We start from the raw sequence: 15,558 nt of genomic DNA, 5'->3' as shown, positions 1-15,558 counted from the left end.
AAGCAGGGAAGGAACCAGACTAGAGCGCTGTGGAAATTGAAATTAAATGATGGCTTTGATGGCGACTTTTGGCATGAAGAGAAGAACGAGAATGGGTTTTTGAAATCTTAGAACCCTGATGAATACCAGTGGATTGAAACAGGTGTAGAAAGAGATGATTGCTTATAAATTAGCCGTTCTTCATATTCAAACATACGAGGAACTAACATTTTTGTACTCGGGCCCTACTGGAGATGGCGCGGAACACAGAAATGAGTTGGTTCCTTGTTGGCCCTGGTTTCCAAAAGACGAAGATACGATATGTCACTATTGTGCAATGCTACGTTCCTACAGAACCCTCAGACATTGGGTAGAAAGAGGGTTTTAAACGGGCAGAGAACGAGACCAAAGAAAAGATCAGCAAAAAGGATATCTAGGCACTACCTCAAGGTTATATATTGTTAGAGAATAACCAAAAGAAGTGAGAGAGATGAAGGATTTATCTGGAGACACGTGTTGTTGTCTGGCTGTGCACCAACCGGCAGTTGCCGTTGGAGTACGGCGTTATTCACATCGTGCATTATTCTATTACAGTTTATTATTTTTATGTTAACGGTTTTATATTAAAATAGTTTGAAAGAAGGAGTAATATTAATATTATTGAGTTCTGGGCGATATTTTTCCTTATATCTAACAATATATATGGGTATCAAATGACCACACTACAAAGAACCAGATAGACCATATAGCACTGAGCATGAAGTTTAAAGGATCTTTAATGGACGTTAGAAACAAACGAGGAGCCGACTGTGGCAGCAACCACCATCTTGTTGTTACAACCTTCGAACTGAAGATTGTGGCTGCTAAAAGAATATTCGAGCAAAAGAGTAAGCAATTCAATATAAGTAAATGAAAGGTGCCAGCAAAACAAGAAGGATTCTGTATAAAACTGAGAAATCGCTTTGAGTCAGTATCGGAACAAGAACAGGAAGACAGTGACGTTGAAGATACATTGGTCCAAATCATGTGATATAAGTGAGAGAGTCCTTGGCTTCAGAAATAACCTCAAGAATAACTGGATGACAGGGAATACGTAGGATCTAATTAGTCGTAGAAAAGAGATCAAAGCACAACCAAATATTAGCGAAATAAGGTAGCAAAAATACTCTGCCTGTCTCTGTACTTGGAACAGGCAAAGTATACGGACACCGACCATCTAGTAAAGAAAAGTATGAGAAGTCATAACAGGAAGTGGATAGACGAACAAGCATACAGTACAGAGCTTGCTAAAGCAAGATTTGATGTCAAAGAATTATAAGCATTACAAAAATGGTGTTTAGGAAGGGATTCAATAATACTAGCCTATATTAGGTTAGGATGGACAACTGTTGAGAATACAAGAAGTTCAAGATATGAAAAGAACATTTCTTCAATGTTCTAAATAGAGGACAAGAAAGAATAGGCAATCTAAGGAAATGAAGGAGTCAGTGATGCTGGAATTAGCATAAAAACACCAACTTGTAATGAAATTAAAACAGCCCTCAAGGAGATCAGGTAAGGGAAAGGCACCAGGTGTGGGCAATATTGCACTTGAAGTACATAAAACAAAACATTGAGACTCCTGTTGGATTATTACACCCATTACTTATGAAGATAGGGACAGAAAAACAGTTATCTAGAGACTGGCACCATGGATTAATAGTAAAGGTACGTAAGAAACAGGACACTACTAATTGTAGGAACTGGCGAAACATACTGTCAGTGCCAAGTAAAGCACTATCGGGGATAATCCTAAATCGGATTAAGTATTCCGTGGAAAAGCGTTTGAGGAGGGAGCAAGCCGCTACGAGTACACTCTACTTGGCAATCATCGACGATTTAATAGAAGAATCATGTCGCATACTCTGGAATATGGGGTCCCTCTGAATGTGATCAGTGTTATCAGGGAGATGTATGAGGAGTGTGAGTGTGAACCGGTGCATAATGGAAAACTTACCGATCCTATCTAGGCAATTTGTGGGGTGAGACAAGGGTGTATTCTATCACCCACTGGTTAATCTGTTGTCTTCGTATTGGATAGGGTGATACGAAACGTTACAGAAGGAAGTAGAAATTATATTCAATGGAGGATGAAAGAGAAGAGAACTTGAAGACCTTGAGTTTGAAGACGGCATTTGCCTAGTTTAATAGAAATTTTATAACATTGAACTAAATTTAAGAAAACTGCAAGATGAAGCAGAAGCAGTAGGGCTAAAAGTTTAAAAAACGAGGGAGGTGAGGATCAATTCTGTTTTGAAGCTAACTTCACAGTATTTCACAACATTTCAAAAAGAACAACGTAAAGTCAGTCCTCCTGTATGGGTGTGCAACATGAAAGGTCGTCAAGGGGATGTCGAACAAATTACAGGTGTTTGTTAATCAATGCCTGCGACGCATTATAAACGTGAGGTGGCCGGAGTTGAAATTCAATAAAGATTTGTGGGAGAGAACAAAGCAACAACCCATTAGTCATCAAATCAATGGGAAGAAATGGCGTTGGATTGGCCACATGCTAAGGAAGCCTCATGGAGCAGTTGAGATGTCAGCGCTTGACTGGAATCTCCAAAGAGCACAGAGACGAGGGTGCTTAAGAAAGAACTGGAAGAGAACTATTGAAGAAGAAGCAATGGGTGCCGGGAAATCGTGGAGAGAAGGGAAACCCCTTGCTGCCAATCGGATCAGATGGAGAGCCAACATTATTATTATCATGCTGTTATTATGCTTACATTATTATGCTTCACCTGGAGCAACACTAAAAGCAGAATGACCAAAGTATAATCTCAGGAAGCTTAGGAACGAGGTCAATGACACAGAAGAACAAATAAGCACATTTAGTCAAGCAACAATGTAAATCAAAGACAAATTCCCCAATGATGATAGAAATAAACATAAATCATGGATAACGGAGGTAATCTTAAAGCTCATTGAAGAACAAAGGAACCAAAAGAATAATCCACCACCATACAAAACCATAAAAAAACAACATACAAAGAAAAATTAGTGTAGCCAAATGAAAAGAGTTAGATGAGAAACAACGTAGAATTGAGACAAGACAAATTTAACGTGCTCAATGTGCATAAGATGAGAGAGGTTACGGGACGGTTCAGGAAAAGGACTGTGAGAAAACTTGTAAATGGTGCGGGAGAACTGATTTTAATGGAGATTTGCAAAAGATACAATTTTTTTTTCGTTGTAGGAGTTCCATCATCCGACTGAATCCAGACCAAATTTCATGAGATGAAGTCTAAGTCGCCATTCACATTCTAAGAGAAGGAAAAGCTCCGAGACCAGTCGGAATCTACTCAGAATTCTTCAAGCTTCATGACGATAAATCCATTAAATTTTTGACTAATATATTTAATACCATCTACAATACTGGATATATCCCAAATGAATGGCTCGTGTCTGATTTCATACTGCTGCCAAAGTAACAGGGAGTTAAGGTATGTAGTAACTACAGAATCCTCAGCCTCATGAGTCACATGTTAAAGCTATTTCTTAAAATTATCTATGGGAGAATATACGGACATTGGGTTATAAGTGTTATTCCAACGTTGCAGAGATATGAACTGTGACGTTTTCGACTGCTATGTTGACTACAAGAAGGTATTTGGCAAGGTATGTCATGAAACGATGATGGAAGTTTTGAAGAACATGGACACGGCAAGGATCTTAGAATCATACGAAACCTCTACTGGAACCAATTAGCTACTATTAAGATCAATGCAGAAAAACACCACAGCGCAATTAAAATTCTCCGAGGCGTCAGGCAGGGCTACATTCTTTCTCCACTTTTATTTAATCTTTCCTCAGAAGAAATATTTAAAGAAACCCTAAAGAATACCAATATAGGAATACTATTGAATGGATAGTGTTTGAACAACTTGTACACTGATAGCAGAAAAAGCGTACAAAGCAGGAGAACAAAATAAGCGGCGTCAAAACCAATATGGCTTAGAGATTAACATTAGTAAGACAATTACTACTACTAGGTACGAGTTAATTGGTTAACAACACACCAGTAGAGAGAGTATCACACTTATCTTCCCTGTGGGCCTTGATTAATGAGAATTGAGATCAAATGGCTAAATTGTTCAAAAGTCACAACATCAGCAACAATATCAAAATCACACTCATCGGATACTATGTTTTCTTAGTATATTTTATGCAGTGAAATCGTAAACTGAAAAGTAAGTGAAATCGTGAAAAGTAACTAGTCTCTAAAACCTTCTGAAGTTCAACCTCGAAGGATATTCGAAACGAATAGGCACCCGAAAAAGAAGAAGATCCAGAATGAAATCTTCCCGAGTGATTACTTACATCATTTATAGTCATTTTGTTTAGGTTATCGAATTTTGATGATAAAGGTTCCAACTGTTTCATTTTGTCAGTAAGTTCATCAATTTTGTTTTTAAGTAAATTTACTTTTGACTCGAATTTTCGACACTTTTCAGCGTTTTCATTTAATTGAGTCCTTAAATTGTTCTCCGACATTTGACATTGATTCAATTCTTCCAATTCATTTGCAAGCTAACAAAAAAAAATAATTTTAACAAGAAGATTTCTAAAGGGATTTTAATAATAACCTTTTCATTAAATATGGTTCGCTTGTTATCCAACACTTCCAATTCTTGTTTTATCTTCTCTATCCTATGTCGATTATCTTCTTCGTCAGTCTTAATATTTTGCATTGTAACTTCTCGATCCAACATCTCTTCTAAATTGCGTTTGATTTGTTCACGACACGTAATTAAATTATTATTCAAAAAATTGGAAAATTTATTTTTTTCCGTTTCCAATTTCGTTCGTTCACTTACCGCTTCATTATGTTCTTTTTCTAATGTTTCAATATCACCTTTTAACGATTCAAGAATCGTTTGATGTTCTGCGGAAGGCTGCGATAAAAGTTCTTCTTTTAATTCCAACTCAAAATTTTCTTTACTGCTTTGCATCTGTTCAAATTTCGCTTTAAGTTGATATAAAGAATGTTCTTTTTGTACGCGAGAACTGTCGATATTAGAAAGTTCTTCTTTTATCAAAGTAATTTCCTTTTTTATTTTATCATAAGTTTCTCTGAAACAATAATAAAAATTAATATAATATGACGATAAACGATGAATTTATATTAAAAAAAGATTTACTTTGCTTTGGATTTTTTAATTTCGATTTTTTCCATTTCGGCAACTTGGTTGTTTATTGTCGTTTCAGTTTTGATAAGATCTTCCCTTATATTTTTCAATTCATTTTCACAGCTACTTATTTTGGAAATAATTTCGTTTCTGGTTGTTTGAATTTTAAGTTTCGAACGTGAAACGTTAATGTAACCACCTGTTAATGTTCCTCTAGCAGTAATGAAATCCCCATCCAAAGTTACACAGTCCAATCTAAGTGTTCTAGCAAAGTGCGTTGCATCTTCCACTGTTCGGCAAATTAACGTTTTTCCAAATATTAATTTCATAACTTTATCATACTTTTCATCGTAATTTAGTTTACACACTAACGGCAAACAATTCTAAAAAATAAAATAAAAAGAAATTATATGATGCGTTAAATAAACTGACCGGCAGAAAAAACCGGCCACTATAAATTTGCCACAAGTTCAAAGCTGGCTTTCTCGCGAACCGCGCATTCGATTTTGATGATTCTTTTTTTGATGGAAAGGTTGATTCTGCTGTAATAATCCTGCGATAGAAATTTTCGTTCAGATTTTAATTTGAGCATATACGGGGTGAGAAAAATGAGAAAAACTTTTATTCTCGAAATTTGTAACACCCTGTGGGGTGCAGCTGCTACAGCAGAGGGTATTACATGGAATCAAACAGTAGCCCAATCTTTTCTGTGCATTTTCTTTTTTTATTCACTCTATTATCTCTGTTACTAACGAAGATGCAGTATTTTAAAGCGATCGCCCGCGAGCTAAAATAACGTCATGTAGTCGACGCGGCATCGAACTGATTAGGTTCGTAATTGATTCCTGCGGAATTGCGGTAAACTCTTCTTCAAGAGCAGTTCGTAACTCCTGAAAGTTGTCCGGTAAGACAGGACGACGACGAATGCGTCTCTGAAGTTGGTCCCAAAGATGTTAGGGTTAAGGTCCTGGCTGCACGCTAGCCACTCTATCCGTTCAATACCCTACCTCATCAAGATATTCGCTAACCACACGTGCTACGTACGGCCACGCATTGTGCATTAGCATGAATCCGTCACCAATAAAATGGGGACTCGGGACTCGTCAGTGAAGAGCACCTTACCCCATTGCTCCATTTCCCAATGAGTATGTAGGCGCCCAAATTGAAGACGTGCTCGCCGATGTCTCTGGAGCAGCCGCTGTCTTTTAGCAGGTCTTGTTGCAGTTAGATCACTTTCAGCAAGTTTTCGACGAATGGTTCTTTCACTTACGTCAACCCCACGCACCATTTGAAAACGATGCCGAGTTTCTACAGCAGTCGTTCTACGATTCCTCAGAGTGTTTAGCACAATAAATCGATCATCAACTGCTGTTGTCACTCGTCTACTACCGGAACCTTGCCGCCTAGTAAAATTTCCTGTTTCCACATGTCGGTTCCAGGCATCCTGAACTGTTGTTCGGGGTATACCCAACGTATGGGCAATGTACCACTGATTTTTGCCGTCTTCAATTAAACTTAAACTAATAATACGCGCAACATCAGTTATTGACAACGCCATCTTTGACAACTGTCAATTTACTATTCGAAACAACTGACATACGCTACCTAGCGCGCCACCTTAGATTTTGTATGCTTGTTTGTCTTGTTTTCACAGGCGTTCGCTTTAAAACACTGCATGTTCGTTAGTAATAGAGATAATAGAGAGAATAAAAAAACAAAATGTTCAGAAAAGATTGGGTTACCGTTTGATTCCAGTTAACACCCTCTGCTGTAGCATCTGCACCCCACAGGGTATTACAAATTTCGAGAAAAAATGCTTTTCTCATTCTTGCACCCCGTATATGCTCAAATTAATATCCGAATAAAAATTTCTATCTCAGAATTATTACCGAAGAATCAACCTTTCGATCAAAAAAGGAATCATCAAAATCGAATGAGTGGTTCGCGAGAAACCCAGCTTTGAAATTGTGGCAAAATTTTAGTGGCCGGTTTTTTTTTGCCGGTCAGTTTATAAATATTCAAATTTAAGTTCTTTTACGGAATATGTTCACATTTCCTAGTAAATGTACATTTATCTTTGATTTATTAAATTACACTTTTCACAATGAATTACATGAATCACACATTATTAAAGTGTAATCAATATCATGATTATTCGGTAACGACAAACAATGGTACCGGCAGGAAAGATGTAGATGATTGCTGATGAGATCGATAGATATAGCGTAGATATAGTGGCGCTACAAGAAATAAGATTGAAGAATAATGGCACGATCAAAAAATCCAAATACAATCTGTAATACAGGTGTCCCCAGTGCGGTCAAGTTCTGACGAAAATGTGTCATTCCACGACATGTTGCTGGTACGAGAAGAAGTCTTAAAGAAAGCGAACTATGCCAACTCCCAGAAACGCTTAACCTTGTCATCAGCAGCACATACTTCGACCATAAAAGAATCCACAAGGGAAACTGGATAGTATTAAAAAGAAGAGCTTCCTCCATAACCGACGTTCATCACTGCCTACTACTTAGTAGCATGCTTAAAACAACAGATCAGCAATACACAGAAGGCGAAAGGATGGACAAAAAGTGGAATATCACCAGGTTGAAACTGGATGCTACTAGGGACAATTATCAAAGAGCTATGAATGAACAAATGAAAGTCAATAAGCAAAAATGTCTGATGACGTCGAGGAGGACTGGGATATACTAAAGGCTAGCGTAATAAGACGATCAGGCGAGAGAGCAGAGGGAGGGAGCACAAGAAGTAAACGAGAGGAGTATGCAACACAAAGAAGAAATGCAACGAAACTATGCAGAAGAGAGAATTCTCTTTTCTTTCTGTAACAGAAAAATACGGATGCTGCCAGATCACAGTAATAACAGGGAATACAGAAAATTCTACAGGGAAGCAAGTAATATTACTTCAGCGTTTAAACTAAAGGAAAGCAGCAGGGATAAGAATGGAAAGTTACTCATAGTGAGGAGAGCAGCAGGAGAGCGTTTTGAAGCAATGGAAAAAGCATTTCCAAATGTTACTGGCAGAAGCTCACGGTTATAAGGAAGAGACCAAGTTGGATTACGCGACTGCTGATTCAAAATAATGGATAAATCGAGGAAAGTATAAGAAAGTTAAAAAACAATAAAGCTAAAATAATGCCGCTTGGCAAAAAGGACTGATTATACCAATATACAGGTGTCTCACGCAGTGATGGGCGGTGGATAAATACCCAACGGGTAGGTAAATAGAATTTGGGTGTATACCTGGTATACAGAGTGATTCAAAAAACCGCTGACAGACTTCTAGGGCAGGTATCATAAATTAAGATGAAAAGTCTTAATATACATGGGGTCGCAAATGCATCCTTAACGAGATATAGCGGGTCAAAGTTTCTTGAAAATTAAACATTATCTGCAATAAAAAGCCCTTTTTAAAAAAATTTTCAAAATTTTTTGTGTAAAATGATCAATTATCTATCAATTGGTCTCTTACAAAATTTTGATTAAAGCAACAGTTTTTGATTGAATTAACAAATTTTCTGCAAATGTGTTTTTCTTAAAAACTATTGCTTTAATCAAAGTTTTATAAGGGACCAATTGATAGATAATTGATCACTTTACACGCGTAGAGAGCAATGGCGTAGACAATATTTTTAAAAAAGTGCTTTGTATTGCAGATAATATGTAATTTGAAAGAAACTTTGATCCGCTATATCTCGCCAACGAGGCATTTGCGACCCCATGTATATTAAGACTATTCATCTTAATTTTTCATGTATTATCTACTCCAGAAGTCTGTCAGCGGTTTTTTGAATCATCCTGTATACCTACAAGGTGTAGGGTATATACCAAGGTCTATAGAACATAAGGTTACCCAATACCGATTCTCCTCCTCTGAGAGGCAAGGTGGGTCAGTGACGTAGCTGGTTCTATGAACAACACAACACGATGCGAGGTTTAAATATTTTATATAGACTGTACCACAGAATAGGCACGTATAGGCTATCTTTTATTCTGACTGTATCGAACCAGTGACGTCAATTTGCGGGGTAATAATCGATACAACAGAGGCATAGGGAATGAGGTAACCTTATGTTCTATAAACCTTGGGTATATACTATATACTATGCTATTTGGGGAATATTGTACATATACCGGGTATATACCAGGTATTTACTATCTGGTCGCCGGGGAATCGCCTTATAAAATTAGGGTATTCCCCTAATTTCTGTCTTGTTTTCGATAAAATTTAGTGGTTAGTATTCGTTCATTTGTTGAGTTGACTGGTGGTTTTGTAACCTTTTATATACGTTTGATGTTTGATTCTTTATAATAATAATAATAATAATAAATGACTTTATTCAGACAACAATACAGGATTTACAATTATAAGTACCTTGAATAGGCGAAGTTCAGTCGAAGACTGCTTTTCAACTTAACCAAAGTAGAGTAAAAAAAAACAAAAAATGTTGAAATTAAAACTGGTGTGAAGTTATCCATAAATCCCAGCAATAAACTTAAAACATTAATAATTCCGTAACCAATTCGATTTGGGTAACCAAATTTCACACACAGGTCACTCTTACCCTCAAGAACAGCTAACCACCCCCATTTGGTAAAAAAAAAATTTTTCAACCCTCACCCCCGAAAAAGGGATGTTTTCGCCCTGATGGGCACCTTCGAATTAAACGAAATTCTACCACATAATAGAACACACTTCTAAGTATTTTTATCAATTTTCAAAACACCGTAAGCCCTAACGGTTTTCGAGAAAAAAAATCAGTATTATAAACCGCGGATGGGACTTTAGGGGTGAATTTGACCCCGTTGAGCACCTTCAAAATTGATGAAATTTTAGGATGATTTAGAGGATGCCTTTAGCAATTGAAATCAACCATCCAAACACCGTAAGGTATAACGGTTTCCGAGAAAAAAAATGTGTTATTAGACACTATAGGTACATAGCGCGGCGCGGACTTTGGGGGTGAATTTGACCCCGTTGGGCACCTCCAAAATTGACGAAATTTTAGGATGATTTAGAGGATGCCTTTAGCGATTGAAATCAATCATCCAAACACCGTAATGTATTACGGTTTCCGAGAAAAAAAAAAGTGTTATTAGACACTATAGGTATACAGCGCGGCGCGGACTTTGGGGGTGAATTTGACCCCGTTGGGCACCCCCAAAATTGACGAAATTTTAGGATGATTTAGAGGATGCCTTTAGCAATTGATATCAACCATCCAAACACCGTAATGTATTACGGTTTCCGAGAAAAAAAATGTGTTATTAGACACTATAGGTATACAGCGCGGCGCGGACTTTGGGGGTGAATTTGACCCCGTTGGGCACCTCCAAAATTGACGAAATTTTAGGATGATTTAGAGGATGCCTTTAGCGATTGAAATCAACCATCCAAACACCGTAATGTATTACGGTTTCCGAGAAAAAAAATGTGTTATTAGACACTATAGGTATACAGCGCGGCGCGGACTTTGGGGGTGAATTTGACCCCGTTGGGCACCTCCAAAATTGATGAAATTTTAGGATGATTTAGAGGATGCCTTTAGCGATTGAAATCAACCATCCAAACACCGTAAGGTATTACGGTTTCCGAGAAAAAAAAAAGTGTTATTAGACACTATAGGTACACAGCGCGGCGCGGACTTTGGGGGTGAATTTGACCCTGTTGGGCACCTCCAAAATTGATGAAATTTTAGGATGATTTGGAGGGCGGACTTTTGATAGAGAAAGAAATTTATTATATTAATGGTCTGTTTTACTTATAATTAAATTGTGTAATGGATTGAGAATATGATTATAATTACTTGCTACCGCTTTCCAGACCGTCTCCAACCCTTGTTCATTTAAGTAAATGCCATCCCTGTGTAGAAATTTGTATTAAATACATAAGAAAAGAAACATTTTTACGTTTTGTTACCCTTCCATCATGGTTCTGTTAACAATTGCTTCAATGTCGGTACAATTGATTTGCTTTTCAGCACAAAACCGTCGAATGTAATGATTGATTTCCTATAAAGGCATGGAGAGTATTTATTTATAGCATGACAGAGAAGTTATAATATCTTACGTTCACAGACTCGAAGTTTTTGCAGGGAGGAATTGTGCAAATTTGTATTCCATTAGGATTTAAGGAAAGAAGGAAGCGGAAGAGGTGAGAATATTGGGACTTCAGTTGGGATGGTGATGTTTTATGGAGTATATCTTTAGTTCTTATCATTATAACGATATGACGTTCAACAATATCTCCACAAAACCAAGGGTAACATGTTTTTGGAATACACTTTGCGCGCCGCAAAAGTTTTAGTATTGTTTGACCGCCTACTGCTAAGTCGAGGAAATATTTTCCGTTGCTTGACTGTTTTGGTTGTCGTCCTAAAATATATACCATTAGTAGGAATTAATTTCACATCTGTTAGAACAAATACTTTGTAGTTAGTTCTAGTACGTAGCATTCGGCAAAAATTACTATCGCCCAAAAACAGTAATTTCGTCGACATCTTCACTGGTCACTGGTTTTAATAAGAGATAACTAGAACAGCTGATCTCTGCAATAGCTGAGGAATCTTTGTATATTATAAGTTTACTCCTCACCTTTCGGGCAAAATCTAAAAAATGTGTATGACGCTCTAAAACAACACCGAATAAGTCGGCAACTATTTTCCCGGAATGCACTTATAATGCAAAAAATATGGACATATTTTTTCCTTAATACCTGCGCCTTTTGTAACTGCACGTGGCGGAGTTCTTACCCTTTGCCAGTAACGACTAAAAGCCCATAAAACTACAAAATGCCTTTCTTAACAAAATTTATTTTTTCCATGAAATATTAAGAGTTTCGCAGTTTTCATAATCTATTAAAATCGCTAAAGGCACCTACTATCTGCTCTACATACGTGTACAATTTAATAACGAAATTGTTTCTCTGAAGCCGTGGTCGGTGTTTGGATGGTCGATTTAAATTGCTAAAGGCATCCTCTAAATCATCCTAAAATTTCGTCAATTTTGCAGGTGCCCAACGGGGTCAAATTCACCCCCAAAGTCCGCGCCGCGCTGTATACCTATAGTGTCTAATAACACATTTTTTTTCTCGGAAACCGTAATACATTACGGTGTTTGGATGGTTGATATCAATTGCTAAAGGCATCCTCTAAATCATCCTAAAATTTCGTCCATTTTGGAGGTGCCCAACGGGGTCAAATTCACCCCCAAAGTCCGCGCCGCGCTGTGTACCTATAGTGTCTAATAACAAATTTTCTTTCTTGGAAACCGTTATACCTTACGGTGTTTGGATGGTCGATTTAAATCGCTAAAGGCATCCTCTAAATCATCCTAAAATTTGATCAATTTTGGAGGTGCCCAACGGGGTCAAATTCACCCCCAAAGTCCGCGCCGCGCTGTGTACCTATAGTGTCTAATAACAAATTTTCTTTCTCGGAAACCGTTATACCTTACGGTGTTTGGATGGTTGATATCAATTGCTAAAGGCATCCTCTAAATCATCCTAAAATTTCGTCAATTTTGGAGGTGCCCAACGGGGTCAAATTCACCCCCAAAGTCCGCGCCGCGCTGTATACCTATAGTGTCTAATAACACTTTTTTTTTCTCGGAAACCGTAATACATTACGGTGTTTGGATGGTTGATATCAATTGCTAAAGGCATCCGCTAAATCATCCTAAAATTTCGTCAATTTTGGAGGTGCCCAACGGGGTCAAATTCACCCCCAAAGTCCACGCCGCGCTGTATACCTATAGTGTCTAATAACACATTTTTTTTCTCGGAAACCGTAATACATTACGGTGTTTGGATGGTTGATATCAATTGCTAAAGGCATCCTCTAAATCATCCTAAAATTTCGTCAATTTTGGAGGTGCCCAACGGGGTCAAATTCACCCCCAAAGTCCGCGCCGCGCTGTATACCTATAGTGTCTAATAACACATTTTTTTTTCTCGGAAACCGTAATACATTACGGTGTTTGGATGGTTGATATCAATTGCTAAAGGCATCCGCTAAATCATCCTAAAATTTCGTCAATTTTGGAGGTGCCCAACGGGGTCAAATTCACCCCCAAAGTCCGCGCCGCGCTGTATACCTATAGTGTCTAATAACACATTTTTTTTCTCGGAAACCGTTATACCTTACGGTGTTTGGATGGTTGATTTCAATTGCTAAAGGCATCCTCTAAATCATCCTAAAATTTCATCAATTTTGAAGGTGCCCAACGGGGTCAAATTCACCCCTAAAGTCCCATCCGCGGTTTATAATACTGATTTTTTTTCTCGAAAACCGTTAGGGCTTACGGTGTTTTGAAAATTGATAAAAATACTTAGAAGTGTGTTCTATTATGTGGTAGAATTTCGTTTAATTCGAAGGTGCCCATCAGGGCGAAAACATCCCTTTTTCGGGGGTGAGGGTTGAAAAATTTTTTTTTTACCAAATGGGGGTGGTTAGCTGTTCTTGAGGGTAAGAGTGACATGTGTGTGAAATTTGGTTACCCAAATCGTATTGGTTACGGAATTATTAATGTTTTAAGTTTATTGCTGGGATTTATGGATAACTTCACACCAGTGAAATTAAATTGTACTGTAACACTAGAATAATTATAATTATAAAGCTGGTGCGTTCTTTAGTGGTTTTGTTGTTGTGGCTGGGGATTCTTTGTGCCGCTGCTGATATACATATAGGTATTAATGGTATTATAGGTAACTGCTTACTAATTATTTGTTACTAAAACAGTAAATGTTCAATGTTTTTCAAGTTCAATTTATGATATGTAACCATAGAAACCATAAAAGTTACAACTTATGTTGGTGAGATTAAGTCTTTTCATGCGATGTTAACCGTGAAAGAGATAATTTATTTAGTACTGTGCTATGGTACTTAGTAGTTATACGTAGTCCTGATCTTACAGTTATGGATTTTTATTTTTGGGGACGATTGAAACAAATTGTTTACAATGAACCATTACAAGATGATGCAGAACTATTAAAACTAAGAATAATTAAAGCGATAGAATCTCTACCACTGGCGGAAATTCGTACTTCTTATAAAAAATTTAGAACTCGTCTTCAAATGTGTGCCGAATTGGGGCGAGTTTGTTTGAATGAGGATTTGTTCACTTACAAATAAATAATATTTATTACTTACTGTGTTATTACAAAAATTTACATTTAAAATATTTTATTCAATTAGCCATATTTTAATTTGATTTGTTCGTATATTTTTCACTAACATAAGTTGTAACTTTTATTTTATTTTATTGGTTTCTATGGTTACATATCGTAAATTGAACTTGAAAAATTTTTAATTTAGGAAAAGTATAATTTTTACATAAAAATGGGAATAATTAGTTAACTTCTATAGTTAGAATATAAAGTTCTTGCGATTTAGTGGTTTGAACATATCCGTCGCATTATTTATGCTGAGATAAGTTTGAAAAATCAGTAATAAATTTTTTTTTCCTCTTTGCAACTCGATCCGGGGACATACTGTATAAAAATGAATGTTTGTCTGTATGTCCTTTATAGAATCGTAAACTATGCTTGTGATGATCTGTAGTAAAGTGTTGTGCATGAGCCCACGAAGGTTTCCAAGTTGGCACGACCAATTTTCGACAATTCCCGAATGCTGATTTTCAAAATGACTCAAAATGAATTGAATATTTGCGTAATGTCTTTCCTTCAAATTTATTTTAGTTGGTGGCGTAGCAACACGCGCAGGGTACAGCTAGTAGGTTATAAAACCTTGTCATCAAAAAATAACTTTATAACCTATTTGTCAAGTTTGACGTACAATTTCATAGCCGACAGAATTTTCACCTATTTTTAGTAACATTACGAAATACGTGTGTTTAGTTATTTAAGTATTTTATGAAAACGACAGTTTTTAAAAAAATAATAAGAGTAAGAAATGTTTTAGAATTAAATTCCACATGAAATGAAGTAATAATGTATTAAATCCGCCAAAAGGTTAAAAAAATCTGTCAAAATTTATGGTACCATCACCCTTAATCAACACTTTGAAATGCCTCAATTGAGTTCAATTTGCTACCAATTAATACCCTTGGTGTACTCGTAATGTATACCAAATTTGGTTTTTCTAGCTTAACGTATTACAAAGTTTTTAAAAATTTAAGAGCCAATTTTGAGGGCCTATAACTCCTCAGGTGTACAACTTAGTATACAGGTAAGTTACGTTAAATCATCTTAATTGTTGGGAATGAGAGGACGGGTGGTCTGACGGCGGGGGAGACTGGTCCATGGTATCAGATACGCAAAGACGTTGGTGACATTGTCTACGAATTGAAGAGGGATGTATTGGATTTGTGGCAGCGGGATTGGGATGATAGTAGCAGATTCAAGGGCAGAGCCTTATGGTTGATTGAGAGGG

At 37.0% G+C, this 15,558-nt stretch overlaps 1 protein-coding gene across 1 annotated transcript in view; it reads right to left on the bottom strand.

Moving 5' to 3' along the window:
* LOC111416242 (structural maintenance of chromosomes protein 3-like) overlaps positions 1 to 15,558 on the bottom strand; it is a 31,382-nt gene that overhangs the window by 2,339 nt on the left and 13,485 nt on the right. The window contains exons 8-10 of the mRNA XM_071196328.1: positions 5,160 to 5,530; positions 4,605 to 5,091; positions 4,339 to 4,548 (exon numbers count right to left, since the gene is read on the bottom strand). Of these exons, the coding sequence (XP_071052429.1) occupies positions 4,339 to 4,548; positions 4,605 to 5,091; positions 5,160 to 5,530 (1,068 nt within the window). The remainder of the gene's footprint in view (positions 1 to 4,338; positions 4,549 to 4,604; positions 5,092 to 5,159; positions 5,531 to 15,558) is intronic.

Source organism: Onthophagus taurus, chromosome 6, assembly GCF_036711975.1.
Source record: "Onthophagus taurus isolate NC chromosome 6, IU_Otau_3.0, whole genome shotgun sequence".
NCBI classification, from domain to species: Eukaryota; Metazoa; Arthropoda; class Insecta; order Coleoptera; family Scarabaeidae; genus Onthophagus; species Onthophagus taurus.
Note: the sequence above shows the minus strand (reverse complement) of the source record. Positions and strands in the feature narration are given on the sequence as shown.